This window comes from Dreissena polymorpha, chromosome 3, assembly GCF_020536995.1.
Source record: "Dreissena polymorpha isolate Duluth1 chromosome 3, UMN_Dpol_1.0, whole genome shotgun sequence".
NCBI classification, from domain to species: domain Eukaryota; kingdom Metazoa; phylum Mollusca; class Bivalvia; order Myida; family Dreissenidae; genus Dreissena; species Dreissena polymorpha.
The window spans coordinates 114215877-114232031 of record NC_068357.1 but is presented as its reverse complement, the minus strand read 5'-3'; the positions used below and the strand labels follow the sequence as shown (position 1 = coordinate 114232031).

Below are 16155 nucleotides of genomic sequence, written 5' to 3'. Positions count from 1 at the left end.
CATTGTTTATAGATACTATAAAATGTGACTGATTCAAGCAATCAAAAGATGTGATCAACTGTGTTTAACCATATTTAAAACATAAATTAAAACAATATATAAATAACTTTGAGGTGGGTGATGTGATAGTCGCTACCTTTAGTACGGTGGTTGACGTGACAGTCGCTATCTTTAGTACGGTGGGTGACGTGACAGTCGCTAACCAGCAGCCAATTGTATAAACAATTTAACCACAAGGTAACCTCAAGATCGCAGTAACCGCTGTGGTTACCGCGTCTCGGCGGTTTGTATAAAAACGACGTTGCCAGTAACCGCTCTATTACCGCGGTGATTTGTAACCCACCTCTATGAGCTGGTTAGACGCTGGTTACCACACGGACTACTGACCAACATGGCGGACGTACTTTTTTTTAGACACAGACGACAGCGACGATTTCGACGAATTGACTTACAAACGAATGGACTTGATGACGACGAACTGCGCCGAAGGTATAGGTTTTCTGCCCAGAGCCTTGACCGACTTGTCGACCTCTTGGACCCTATTTTACGACGACAGACGCGACGAAACAGGTCTCTGTCAACACGGCAGCAGATACTTATAACTCTTCGATTCTTGGCTACTGGGAATTTTCTTCAGGTTATCGGCGACACCTTCGGCGTTGACATAGCTACTGTTTCTCGGGTTATCACCGCTGTCGTTGACGCTATTTTCGGACTGAAGGACCGTTTCATTAAATTTCCAACCAGCGACGAAGACCGACGCCGAGCGACTAATGACTTCTTCCGGGTTCGGGGATTCCCTTCTGTCATTGGTTGTATAGACGGAACCCACATCCGTCTTCTATCACCCGGGCAGCCCGACGAAGCAGCGTACGTCAACAGGAAACACTATCACTCGATCAACGTACAGGCAACTTGTGACAGAGACGGTAAGCCAATTTGTATTATTGATGTCCAGGAAAAACTGCATTAATTTTTAAATCCATGGAATCTTATCCAAAACACGTAGTTCATATTTCATTATTTTAATGATGTTCACAATGCAAGAATTTCGTCTTAATATATTAAACAATACATCATAAAACGAAATGATCGCATCAATTTTTAATAACAAATCATACTATCCACTTTAAACATTATATAAATATTACATGGCTGACAGGATGACAGTAAATTTGTCAACTTGAGGAAATACTGTCAACCGAGGCGAAGCCAAGGTTGACAGTATTTTTCCGAAAGTTGACAAATTTACTGTCACCCTGTCAGACATGTAATATTTATTTTATTATACCGAATAAACTATTCAAACATTAACAATTTATATGAACCATGAACAATTTTAATATTCAATAATTTAATTTAATTTCAGCAATAAACAACCATTAATATGTTGAGTGGTTCAGATTTACGGGCAGAGCAAAATAAACTGCGCTTTATTCGGCACCGACCTAGTAATCAATTTATCCCATCAATTTTCTTAGTCGTCAATTATTTCTTTAAAAATATATTACAGAACCAGCTTTCCGTATTTTATTTTCATCACTTGATTACGCAATTTATGACGTACTTGTGTGACGTCATTTCGGTGACGAAACATTTTGGGACAACAATATGGACGTGGTGGTTTTTTTAACAGTAAAATATTTGTTTAAAGCATCGAACGAATCCAAAACGTATTTCGGATTGTGTGTTTGTCATGCATAACACCTTAAAGGGATCTTTTCACGCTTTGGTAAATTGACAAAATTGAAAAAAGTTGCTTCAGATTCGCAAATTTTCGTTTTGGTTATGATATTTGTGAGGAAACAGTAATACTGAACATTTACCATGGTCTAATATAGCCATTATATGCATCTTTTGACGATTTTAAAACCAAAAAATTATAAAGCGTTGCAACGCGAAACGATTGAATAATTTGGAGAGTTCTGTTTTTGTCGTTAAATTTTGTGAAACTACGAAGATTGCTTATATAAGGTATAAAATACGTCATTATGTGTACTCGGCGGAATAGCTCAGTAGGCTAAAGCGTTTTTACTTCAGGACTCTGGCAGGACTCCATGGGTCACTGGTTCGAAACCTGCTCCGGGCAATGTTCTTTTCCCTTTTTTAATTTTATTCTCGATTTTTTACTGGAGCTTTTACGATCCAATGTTTACATTTATCAATATAAAGCATTTAATGAATAAGTTAAAAAATGCCAAAATCTGTGAAAAGGCCCCTTTAAGAACAGACACTGGAAGTGTATATCGCTGTAACTTTATTGTTTTTAGCATTGGATTAAAGTTGCCTTTGAGGTAAGCGTGTCGTTTATACTAAATTGATTTTCTTTTTGACTCCTGTCAAAGCTTAAATAATGGCATTAATCTATTCTACAGCACAGTTTCAGCTGCAATCGATATTTAAATTATCCAGACACGCAAAACTTCGTACTGCGCATGCGCGAATGGGACAGTATAATTTTCGAACATTCCGCACGTGATTGCTAAGGCAGCGGGATACAGTATTTTTTTGTCAGTAAAAATTTTCCCGCGGGTGGCACGTGATTGCTATGGCAGCGGGATACAGTATATTTTGGACAGTAAATTTATTCCCGCTGGGTCTGAAAGTATTTCTATGTCACGATGGCCTATGGGAGTTTAGCATTGTAAATAAAAGTGAGGTATAATAAAAATGACTGCTGTCCACGTGCACATCCACGTTTATTTAACTCCGTTTCCTTTCCTATAAAAATGCGACTGTATCTGCGACTTAACGTGTGAAAACTGGCTAAATCCACTCAGTTTTCTCTGAATGCATATACATGACTACACAGTTCGTGTACATTGAAATTTTGGACATTGAGGTTCCCTACGGGGTACCCACTGAAAAATCTTGTATTTACCCATATGTAAAATGTTTAAATATTGAAAGCTAAGGTTTTGTTTGATAGTTTGATTGTTTATTATCATTGGAGGTAGATATTACAATATGTTTATATTGCAAATGTGTATTAACTAAGACAATTTCTCTGTAAGAATTGAATTATAATTCATTTATGGTGCATGCAAAATATAATATTTAAATTTGGACCAAAAATCTTCATTAAAAATTGTAATAACTTTTTGTGTCTTTGAACAAGACATAAAAATAAAATTTCCCAAGTGAAAGAAATTGCACATTTTATAAGTGTTATCTCTGAAAATTAATAGCCCATTATATATCTAATTTGATAGAAATATAAAATTAATTATTTGTTTTGTAAAAGAATTCAAACAGTTAAGACTACTGCAAAGCTGCTTTACATTTAAAACAACATTATTTTCTCTTATTTAACTCAAGATAAATCTCTAAAAATAGTTCATCTATTGTAAATCTAATGCAGTAATAGTGAGGACATCCATTAAATTAAACAAAAGATTTTAATGTTAAAAAATCTTGAGTTACATATTTACAAATTGCAAATCAAATAAATTTTACATGTTATCTTTGTTAACTATTAAAATATGTTTAATTGTGTTATCTGGTAACAGAATCCATCAAAGGACATTGTTTTATTTAATCTACTTATAAAAACTTCAGCTAAAATTAAAATTCACATACATTTTTAGCATAATTATACAAAATAACAACCCTGAGATTCCTATGTAAATTAATTATGATACACGGAATGAAATGTTTAGCTCATGTTTGAAATCCATTTTCAATAGGGAATTTTACAAGCATGAATGCCTGCTGGCCAGGAAGCTGCCATGATGCCAACGTTTTCAGGATGTCCAACCTTGGCAGACATTTAGATGCAAATCATCAATGTAATGCATAAAAATTGTATTACCTCATATAATGTTGAAAGTTATTTATTTATTTAACAGGTAGAGTTTTACTAGTATGTTCATGTTGTGACTTCCATAGACTCCTAGTATTTTATAATAAAGTAAAGATAGACTGTGATGTAGTCATGTACTTAATCCTAAAATACATTATACCTTACAGTTATACTATGTTATATCATTAAAAATTAAATAAATTATTTAATAAACATGTATGTGTTGTGATATGTGTGATTTGCTATATATCTATCTTACATGCAGATCCTGGACGTGGTTGGCTGTTGGGAGACAGTGGCTATCCCTGTCGACCATTCCTAATGACACCCATATTGCATCCAAGTAAGATCAGTTGTTGTGTTTTTTAATATCATAATTTGTTTCAACTAGTTTATGAAAGAAATTCAGTTCTGTGTTGGTATAATGAGCAAAATCATTGAGGTACAAATGCTTTTATAATTATATCACTAATATGAATTATTTATTAAAAACTCATTATGATATACAAAATAATTGATTATAAATTGTTAAATGCACTAAAAACGACAATAATACTAATATGCTGATAAAAAAGCAAAAAGGTTAAATGAAAATAATAATAAAATGAATAATTATTATGAGCATAACTATAATTATCATTATTGTTACCATTATCACAGGAAAAAAGCAAAAAGGTTAAATGAAAATAATAATAAAATGAATACTAGTAATTATTATGAGCATAACTATAATTATCATTATTGCTACCATTATCACAGGAAATGAAGCCGAAGAACGGTACAACCAAGCACACATAAGCACGCGAAACATTATAGAGAGGTGCTTTGGTGTATGGAAGAGGACCTTCCATATATTGCATGTGAAGGTAAATTTAATGTTTGATTTAATAATAATAAAGTTAATAATAAACTTTAATAATTGAATGAATAAGGTCTTTTGTCAACACAAAAGCAGTTAAAATTTACCAATATTCATTAATGTTTCATGCAGGAAGCTTAAAATTTACCTTAATGAAGATTGATACTTAATAACTGGTTTTCATTTCATAATAAACATCCTTGTTTGGATAAGTATGCTTAATTTAATTTTCATGAATGCATACTAAAAGGGACTTGTTTACAGTTTATAAAAATTTGAATTTTTCAACTTTTTGTCACAGATTCAAGAAATAAATGAAATTTTTATGTCAGTGTGAGAAATAACACTAATGCCGCCGACTTATACTTATTCGATTCCTTTGTTATCGTTATATTTTGCAACAATACGTGGATGGTTATACAAAGTATAAAATAAATGGCAACCTATGTGAAGACACATTATGTGAATAAGTCCCTTTAATTCATTACTGCTAACATTGCCAATCTGAAAATAATGACCAACATATATGCCGTGTTCTGAGAAAACTGGGCATAATGCATGTGCTCAAAGTGTCGTCCCAGATTAGCCTGTGCAGTCCGCACAGGCTAATCAGGGACGACACTTTCCGCTTAAACTGGATTTTTGCTAAGAAGAGATATCATTTAAACAAAAATTGTTGTCCCTGATTAGCGTGTGCAGACTGCACAGGCTAATCTGGGACGACACTTTTAGCACATGCATTATGCCCAGTTTTCTCAGAACACGACACATTATATGAATGTTGCAGTTAGGATTGTATTTATTTATTAATTATTATTAGAAGTATTTCATTTTCAGATTTGAATGAAGCCTGCAAAGGTGACGCGGATAGTGTTGGCGTGCGCTGTGCTGCACAACATGAGACGGATGTGGGGGGAACCGAACCCGGATGTTCAAGACGACCTTGACGAACAACCGGACGTACAGAACTTTGACAGACCAATGGACGGACGTGGTGTTAGGAATAGACTGATTGAACAGTATTTTGTATGATGTTTAAGTGTTTTTTCCACTATGTTTTTCATGTTGAATGTAACAGTGCTACATTGATAATAATTTCATTCTTCTTGTTATCTCCCTGCAACCCGAAGGCGGAGGGATATAGTTTTAGCGTTGTTCGTCTGTCTGTCTGTCATAAACTTGTCAGGCGTGGGTGTATACCATGAACAAGAACCATAACCCTTTACGTTCTAAAATAAAGAGTTATTGCCCTTTGTTGTTTATATGGTGTAACTTTTTAGGGCTATATCTAAGATACGATAAAAGATTTCTACATAAAAAAGACATGAGTGTATAGATATCAGTGTGGAGAATTGCAATGCAATGTTATTGCAATTATTTTCACTGATATCTATAGCCCTGCACTGTGTTACTTTACAGTTACTGCCCTGTTCTTTATTTGGCGCGTATCGGCGGGTGATATCAATTCAAGGAATTTGCTTGTTTCATTTATGAAATTTATCTTAAAAATTACTAATTGTTATTCTGATTTCTTTTTTAAAATATCACAGGAAATTTGCTGTTCTTGTTTACATTGTATTAACATTTTTCCTCTGTGTTTATTAATTTAATAAAGTAATAGTGCAATGTATGTGTACTTCAAGCTTTCGATTGTATATAAACAGTAACATCTTTGTATAGGAAAATGAAATATTTATTGCAATTAAAATGGTGAAAATGCATGAACATATGAAGTAAAATAAATTATAATTGTATTAACTGTTGTTGTTATTAACAAATCAAACTATCAAACAAAAAGATTTAACAGTAAAATAACATTAACAAGAATAATAAATGTTTTCATTGTTTATCAAGGCGTTCTATCAATAACTCGGCAAGTCGTGTAACTTTTCGGTAACACGCTGCCCCCTTCCGACTCATCTCTGCCTGGCTTTCCAGGGCCTCTTACTGGGCATCTTTGAGAGTCCTTAAAGATCAATGTTCAAAAGTATGTCACAAAGTACATGTACTTGATCTTACATTTAAATGAACATTTTAATGAATTGAAGCTTTAACAAAAAGACATAATAATATCAAGCATTTACATTTCATGAACTTGCCAATAAAAAGAAAATAATTCAACAAAAAGAATACTACTGATTTATCAATAGTTATAGTTCTCATGTTTACATATCCCATTATTTCCTCTTTCTGCTACTGTCACTGGACAGTGGGGTTGAGGTTGAGGTTGATGGAACAGATGTTGCTAGAATGGAACAACAAATATCCAAATATATTTTATATTTTTAAGTTATTTAACAGAATAAAACAGGAAAACAGAAGAAAATGTGGTGGTGGTGGTGGTGGAAGTAGTAGTAGTAATAGTAGTAGTTACATAAGTATGAGTAGTAGCAGTAGAAGTAGTAGAAATATCAGTCATAGTAGTAGTAGTAGTAGTAGCACTAGAAGTAGCTGTAGAAGTAGTAGTAGTAGTAGTAGTAGCACTAGAAGTAGCAGTAGTAGTATTAGTTGCACTAGAAGTAGCTGTAGAAGTAGTATATTATTACCACAAGCAGTAGCAGTAGCATAGTACCGGTAGTTTTAGGGGTAGTGGTAGCACTAGCACTTGTACTATTAGTGGTATTGTAAGAAGTATTTGTAATTATAGCATTACATTTTATGATATATACAATTCATTTCAATAAATATTGAAACACTGTTGACATTTACAAATATTTTTTTTTATTTCGTACATATTACTTTATAGACTTAGAGTTATGTTGATGAAAGAACTTACAGCTTGAGTTTTCCTTGCTTCTCGGGCATCTCGGCGTATCTGGAAATTTAATTAAACAAATCTTTATCTTAAACAAAAAACAAGGGAAATAGCTTTCCCTCATTGGACCCCTACACATTGCTCTTTACGGAATCGCTCATTTATATCACGGGTAAGTTTTGTGAACAATACAATACACATATTCATTTATCTAGCATGTTACTGCTCAAAACCGCATTGACAAACAGATTTGTACATCAAACGTATAAGTGGCGAATATTTGTGCATCTTCGATATAACTATAAGGAAAGGAACAACTTTTTTTAAATAATTCGGCATTAAAGGGATCTTTTCACGCTTTGGTAAATTGACAAAATTGAAAATAGTTGTTTCAGATTCGCAAATTTTCGTTATAGTTATGATATTTGTGAGGAAACAGTAATACTGAACATTTACCATGGTCTAATATAGCCATTATATGCATCTTTTGACGATTTTAAAACCTAAAAATTATAAAGCGTTGCAACGCGAAACGATTGAATAATTTGGAAAGTTCTGTTTTTGTCGTTAAATTTTGTGAAACTACGAAGATTGCTTATATAAGGTATAAAATACATTACGCATGTGTACTCGGCGGAATAGCTCAGTAGGCTTAAGCGTTTTTACTTCAGGACTCTGGCAGGACTCCAGGGGTCACTGGTTCGAAACCTGCTCCGGGCAATGTTCTTTTCCCTTTTTTAATTTTATTCTTGATTTTTTACTGAAGCCTTTACGATCCAATGTTTACATTTATCAATATAAAGCATTTAATGAATGAATTAAAAAATGCCAAAATCTGTGAAAAGGCCCCTTTAAATGAATTAATAGACATAAAAACGCGTCGAGATAATAACATCATCGTGATTTATGTTATATTTTACTGTAAACATGCACAAAATACTGTTTATTATGAGAGAAAATGACATTTGAACATCCAACATCTCGAAGTTCAAGAAATTAAACAACAAATTTGTCGACGGTTTTGCTTCAATAACTTTTTTATTCCGACGTCTACGGTATTGAAACAAAAAACCGAGGGGAGCACAAACACCGTAGAGCCGAAAGGGCTTATTCATTAAAGGGATCTTTTCACGCTTTGGTAAATTGACAAAATTGAAAAAAGTTGTTTCAGATTCGCAAATTTTCGTTTTGGTTATGATATTTGTGAGGAAACAGTAATACTGAACATTTACCATGCTCTAATATAGCCATTATATGCATCTTTTGACGATTTTAAAACCTAAAAATTATAAAGCGTTGCAACGCGAAACGATTGAATAATTTGGAGAGTTCTGTTTTTGTCGTTAAATTTTGTGAAACTACGAAGATTGCTTATATAAGGTATAAAATACGTTTAGTATGTGTTCTCGGCGGAATAGCTCAGTAGGTTAAAGCGTTTTAACTTCAGGACTCTGGCAGAACTCCAGGGGTCACTGGTTCGAAACCTGCTTCGGGCAATGTTCTTTTCCTTTTTTTAATTTTATTCTTGATTTTTTACTGGAGCTTTTACGATCCAATTTTTACATTTATCAATATAAAGCATTTAATGAATAAGTTAAAAAATGCCAAAATCTGTGAAAAGGCCCCTTTAAAAGTAAATATAAATTAAAACTGGCTTACCGGGTGAAAATATCCGCTACTCCTTCACGAAAAACACGAAAACGACACCATCATGGAAGTTTTGATCAAGCTAACCACACTTAAACGCGGTAAGCTCCCGTATACGCATGCCCCATCTGGTTCTAAATCATTACACAATTTAAATTAAATGTATTTTTTTGTAAAATTTTCCTAAGCAAGGTAATCATGCTATTTTACAGTATTGCAGTTTACCTATATATTTTTCAAAAGGTCAGATAGCTTAATTGGAATAGCAAACCAGGCCGGTATCATTAGATGGCTCATTGGTGGTTTCGGGTTCGAAACCCGATCTGACCTTCGTAGGTAAACTTGTGGTTGCAAGGCTGGCAACTGATAGCGTGACAATCTGTTTGGGCGGGGTTTTGGGCTAACAGTTCAGTTCATCAGGTCACATGAAACCCTTTAATATGGCCCGTTTGTTCTTTAATTGCTGATTAACATAATAATTAAAAGTCCATTTCCTTATTTTTATACCAGTCTTTACGAACTCCACGTGTTTCTGCTAGGAAGTGCCTTTAATAATTTAATTCAAATATTATCTTTATTAAAGTTTTTTGTTATTTTCTTCTATTAAACATTATTCGAGCTCGCTTTGAGGCTTTGTCTTATTTCATATTAATCTAGTTCATTAAATAACATATACATATATCAACTAAATGCTTTTTATAATGATGTTATATATTATTTTGGTTATATTTTAACTCCAAATAGTATGTAACACTTTGACGTTGTTGCAATTGACGTCATGTTATTGTGACATCATTTCCTTTGCTTTATAACAAATGTTTTACTCCTGATGAAAGCCTTTGACCGAAACGCTGAGTAAATTGATTTTGAAAAAGAATGAAGTTGTTTCTCTGTTTTCTATAACTATATAGAATATATAAGCAATCCTAGTAGTTTCACAAAATATAACGACAACAACAGAACTCTCAAAATTATTCAATCGTTTCGCGACGCGTTGCATCGCTTTATAATTTTCAGGTTTTTAAATCGTCAAAAGATGCATATAATGGCTATATTAGAGCATGGTAAATGTTCGGTATTACTGTTTCCTCACAAATTTCATAACTAAATCGAAAATTTGCGAATCTGAAACAACTTTTTTAAATTTTGTAAATTTACCAAAACGTGAAAAGGCCCCTTTAACTTCAGTTAAGGACAATATTTCACAGTCTGGTGCAATACATACTCCTTTTAGTGACCCTTTTTTAAATATTTTGTACCAGAAAATCTGTTAAGTCATATATCGGTACTCATAATACTGTTAATTTAAGGTCTTTGAACAAATACAATGAGGAGAACTTTCAAGCTAGTTTGTTTTCAACTGATTGGACTCCTGTTTTGTCATGTGACAGTGCAAGTGATGCTTGGGATAATGTTAAGAAATTGTTTATTTCTGTTATTGATTGCATAGCGCAGGTGAAACAAGTCAGATTAAAGCAAAGGACTGAACCTTGGATATTGTGTAGTTATTTTGCAGCCTATAAATGAAAGAGATAGAGCTTTCCACAAATATAAGGTTGAGAAGTCTGAAATAAGTTATAACACGTATAAGAAATTCAGTTCAAAGTATTCTTCATAGTGCTAAGAATAATTATTACCAAAGTACCATAGAAGAAAACAATGATAATTCTAATTGGCTATGAAAAATACTTAAATCCCTTGGCTTGTCTTCAAAGAAAGGTTCTTCTACTCCTAATGCAAATATATGCTTAACAAGGGACAAAATTGTCACAAAACCAGGTTTTCAATGTGAAAATAAGTCTGATAAAGAGAGACAACTCAAACTGAACAGATTCTTTAAAATTAACCCCCTTTGTTTCAAAATAAATCTATTTTTAGTCGTGGCAACCTTGACCTTAAAAATCTCACAATGAATGTTATAGTTATGGCCCGGACAAGCTCATTTGTGGCCAGTTTTGACCTTTGAACTCAAAGTGTGACCTTGACCTTGGGGATATCGACGTAATTCTTTCGCGCGACACACCGTCTAATGATGGTGAATAAATGTGCCAAATGATTTTAAAATCTCACAATGAACGACAAAGTTATGGCCCGGACAAGCTTGTTCCGCCCGCCAGCCCGCCCGCCCGCCGACATTCGCCAATCTAGTAACCAGTTTTTTCCTTCGAAAAACCTGGTTAAAAATAAATGACAATATTTGTTTTGAACGGTATTGTATTTCTGAGACATTCAACAGCTTTTACACAACAGTTGCTTCTGAACTTGTTAAGAAACTTCCATAAAGGGTATACACATTTGGTAGTAGTTTTATTTATTCATTTTACAGAAGTAGAGGGGTTCATCCTAATAGTTATTCCTTCTCACGTGTGACTGAGAGTAAAGTCTTGAAATACTTAAATTCACTTACTAATAAAAGGCCACTGGGTTGAATGGTATACCTTCTAGGTTTGTAAAGGATGGGTCTTCTATCATTGCTGCGCCCCTCATGCTCATGTCATTAACTTGTCACTCATACAAGGGGTCGTTCCTGATGATCTTAAGTCTGCAAGAGTTTTCCCACTTTATAAGAAGAATGATAATCTTTGTGCTGGTAATTACAGATCTGTTTCTATTTTGAATATCATTTCAAAGATATTTGAACGTATTGTTTATGACCAAGTTGAAAAGTATTTGCAAGATCAAGGCTTATTGTATAAATATAAGTCTGGGTTCAGGAGAGGTTATTCCACCGACACATGTGTTATTCACTTATCTGACTTAATTAGAGGTGAAAATGATAAAGGTAAATTTAAAGGCATGGTTCTTTTAGACTTACAGAAGGCTTTTGATTCAGGTGACCACTCCATACTTTTAATGAAACTCCGTGCTTCTGGTCTGAGAGATGATATAACAAAGTGGTTACAGTCATATTTGTCTGACAGGAAGCAGCCTGTTGATGTGTCTGGTAACTTTTCGTCGTCAGAAAACATTTTCTGTGGTGTCCCCCAGGGCTCCATACTTGGTCCCATGTTGTTTTTAATATATGTAAATGATATGTCAGCTGTGGTTAAAAATAAATTACTCTTGTATGCTTATGATTCTGCCATTTAGTTTCGGATAAAAGCATATCTACGGTTGAGAAGATTCGTAGTGATGATCTAAAGCAAGTCAGCGAATAGTTAAATGACAACAAACTGTCATCGCACCTAGGTAAGACCAAGTCAATTCTGTTTGGTTCACGGCAGAAACTTAGATCACAATCCATTTTAAATATTTCATGTGATGGAACACCCATTTCATCTACATCATCAGTAAAGTATTTAGGGGTTACAATTGATCAAAATTTGTCTTTCACTTCTATGGCAGAGTCAGTCATCAAGAAGGTCAATGCAAGGTTAAAGTTTTTATATCGAAAAAATAATTTTTTATCAACAGATACTAGAAGGCTTCTGGTCATGTCTTTAATGCAGTGCCACTTTGACTTCGGTTGTTCTGTTTGGTACACTGGTTAAACTCAAATGTTAAAAAGCAAATTACAGGTCACACACAAAAACTTATCAGGTTCATACTAAATTTGCATCCTAGGTCTCACATAGGTAAAGAACATATTACTAGACTTAACTGGTTGCCTATTGAAAGTCGAGTAAACCAGATCACACTTTGTCATTTTTTTTTAAATTAGCTCAAAGTTGGCTCCGCTATATTTGGGAGATTATTTTACTCCAGTCAGTAATATCCACAATAAGAATACTTGACTCAGAGTTAGAACACAGTCAGACTCACTTAATACCGATCTTAACATGCATGATTGCAACAGGTATGTCATTCCAAGGGTCAAGGGGTCTGGCAAAAAGTCTGTTTTTTTCAATTGTTGGACTCTCTGGAAATCTCTTCCTCAGCATATCAGAGATTTCAAAAGTATGTCATCGTTTAAACACAGTTTAAGGGATCATTTTTTAAGACAGGTAGATTTTTAATAGGCATCTCTTTAAGATTTCTTACTGTTGATTTAATACGAATGTTGATATAGATAGATGTATTGTGTCTTATCTAGCTGCTGTATGATTGTTTTATAGCATGACAAATAATTATGTTTCACTTTTAAATACTTAAAATGTGATAAATTCTTAATAATGTCTAGTCTAGAACTTATCAGAAAATATTCTATGCAAAAGTTAGTGTGACTTAAATATGTCATATGTCTTTAATTATTATATACTGTGCTATTATTATATACTGTGATATAAAACGTTGTCCCCTATGTCATACAATATTATATCTAAAGGACCACGATAGAAATAAGGGTTTAAGTGCAAACCCAAACTTGTGCAATCCTTAACGTATAATGTTGATTTGTTTATAAATGAAGGCTGTTTTTATTATTTATTGTGTGTATATAACATGCTGCCATTTAAATATATGCATTTATGTTGAAATAAATCTATCTAAGGTAAAAAAGAACTGATTGAAAAGCATAATCTGCCAACAAGCGTAAAATGTTTTTTTGTTTCCCCTAACCGACCGCCCTATTTTTGTGTGACGACCCTTGTCGTTTTTTTTTTGTTATTTCAGGTTATGGCATCGAGTGTTCTATTATATTTCCGAAAATCCACTAAAATCCGAAAATTCACTAAAATCCACTAAAATAATTCTTTACTTTGCCATCAATTCATATACCGGTTGATTCGATCATATTCTCTATATTGACTTTCAATAACGAAAACTAATGACTTACCTTGTTCAAATCATCAATGAAATGCAATCCCAAATGTTGATGTACTGGCGTCGATGAAGAAAACCAAATTGAGTGTGCGTGTACTTATAAGAATGCCTAATACTATTAGTTGTAAACATTATGCGCAATGTAGAGAACCCAATGTATGCTTGTCATTCAACACTGAATACTATTTTTATTATATTTACCTCAACAATAATATTATTAGTGATTGTTTTTTGGTGAAATGTGTAAAAGGTATTATTGCATATACACATCGAAATTAAAATGTACACATATAAATTGTTCAACTCGGAATTCATGAACATTTTACCTTTTTAAACATAACTCTTATGTATGCATTGCTGATGTCTGCATTATAGAAAATACACCTTTGAAAGAAGATTTTTTTGTTTCATTATTATGGGTATTTTATTACATAGAGCAAAGAGATCTGTCCTACTTTTCGTCAATAAACATACTTCTGTTTAAAATTATCTTGCATATATTTATACGTTTTTACTATATCAAAGATTGCATCCGGCATTGCCAGTTCACATACAAGATATCAAATATAGCATGTATGCCCGCATTAACTCTCAGATGCCAAGGCTCGACAGGTTTTCTCCCAATACACTGACATTCCTATTTGGCATGTAAAGAGAAAGGTCCAATCGATTTCGATTTTCATTAAGTTAAATATTTAGATTGAATGAACGTGTCCTTGAAACTGGCGTGTCATGTTTTGCTATATAGGATTTTCTTCAGTATTGCCAAGTAATATTGATTATTGTAAAAATTTAAAGCCCAAAGGTTATAAGTATACTAAGCAGGTTTGAAAATAACATAACTTAAAGTCAGCAATAAGGTCAAATTGGACAGCGTTGACGTAGGTGTTTCTATGTATGGGGTAGAACACCTGTAAGCCCTTGGCATTCGCACGGACAGAAGGCTCTGTCAAAGACACAGACCTTCCATTTAACCTGGGCAAATGATAGCAACACAGACCTTCCATTTAACCTGGGCAAATGATAGCAAACGATAACGAACTTTTCATGCCATTTGTTCATGCCATTTGTCTTTACCATCGCTGTACCACGGACCTCAATCGTAATCTGTTATTGTTGCTTTATATAACACAGTTGCCGTATTTTATTTACTTTCAAGGTTTATTAGGTTAATATTTATCGTAGCTAAAATATTAATTTAACGCATTATTATCCGGTACTGTTTGATAAGGAAATCATAAAATGGTTATTTGTGCATGTTTAATTGTAAATTAGAGTGAATTTTTTGAAATTAAAATAACACACAAACATTCATGCTTAATCGCTTTAAAGTATTAATAAACGGTTATAAATAAATACCTACCCAACCGTCACCATTGTGTACGCACCGGTATTACTGACCTTTGTACTAACGCGAAAGGATTTGTGGGTAGTACTTCTTTTACGAGTGAAAAATGAAAGCGAAAGAAGGTCAGGTAATCGTGCTTCTGATAATCGCTTTCAGTCTTTAAAGAGATTCATAATCACATTTAAACATAAAAAAATAACATTTCTCTAAACATTCCGTTTTAAACACGCAATAAAAAACTATTTTTCTTTCATTATTAACATTTTCATTCCTACGCAGAATTACTTTGGCGGAAGCATTATTCCACAAACCAGGGGAATGTGATGCGTCTTAGTATAGAGGTGACCATTCTATACATAGATGGTGACGTCACTACGTTAATGTCACCTCTATACTAACAATTCCTTTCGCGTCATTACACAGGTCAGTAAGACCGGTGTGTACACAATGCAGAGGTGACAATAACGTAGTGACGTCACCATCTATGTACATGTATAGAATGAACCGACACGCCTCTGCCGTTTGCGTCACAATTAACGGATTCTAAATAGCAGCAAGGTTACAGTTTACTAAATACTTTTTGTGACAGACAGACAGACAGACAGACAGACAGACAGACAGACAGACAGACAGACAGACAGACAGACAGACAGATAGATAGAATAAAATAATTATTTACTTTGCCATCAACTCATATACCGGTTGATTCGATCATATTCTCTATATTGACTTTCAATAACGAAAACTAACTAAGCTATTTTTTTTAAGATAGTGATTTTGTAGAGAATTTTTGCATGCTAATGCTTCTTTTTATAAAACTATGTATAATTAAAACAAGAAATATCTTTTAAAAAGATATACGGCGTTGATTGTGGTCGGTGTATATGAACGATCAAAAGTTAGATCGATGAGATCAAAAATAGCGAATGCCTTTTTTGCGCAGTTCTTAGCTGCATCACACGCACATCATTTACGGGGTGTTGCGCCAGATTTCGTGGCTTATTTCGCTTTATTAGATATTATTACTCAGATATCTATATATT

At 33.5% G+C, this 16155-nt stretch overlaps 1 protein-coding gene and 1 long non-coding RNA gene across 2 annotated transcripts; one reads left to right on the top strand and one right to left on the bottom strand.

The window, feature by feature from the left end:
• Positions 1-296: 296 nt before the first annotated feature.
• Positions 297-6413, top strand: LOC127871098 (putative nuclease HARBI1). The gene is made up of 5 exons (XM_052413777.1): positions 297-929; positions 3687-3788; positions 4068-4145; positions 4562-4668; positions 5499-6413. The coding sequence occupies exons 1-5, from the start codon at positions 392-394 to the stop codon at positions 5502-5504; spliced, it is 831 nt and encodes a 276-aa protein (XP_052269737.1). The 5' UTR covers positions 297-391; the 3' UTR covers positions 5505-6413.
• Positions 6414-6843: 430 nt separating this feature from the next.
• On the bottom strand, positions 6844-9172 carry LOC127871099 (uncharacterized). The gene is made up of 3 exons (XR_008045097.1): positions 9076-9172; positions 7438-7476; positions 6844-6906 (listed from the first exon to the last, which is right to left on the bottom strand). It is a non-coding gene; the product is annotated as an uncharacterized LOC127871099 (long non-coding RNA).
• Between the last annotated feature and the right edge of the window lie 6983 nt (positions 9173-16155).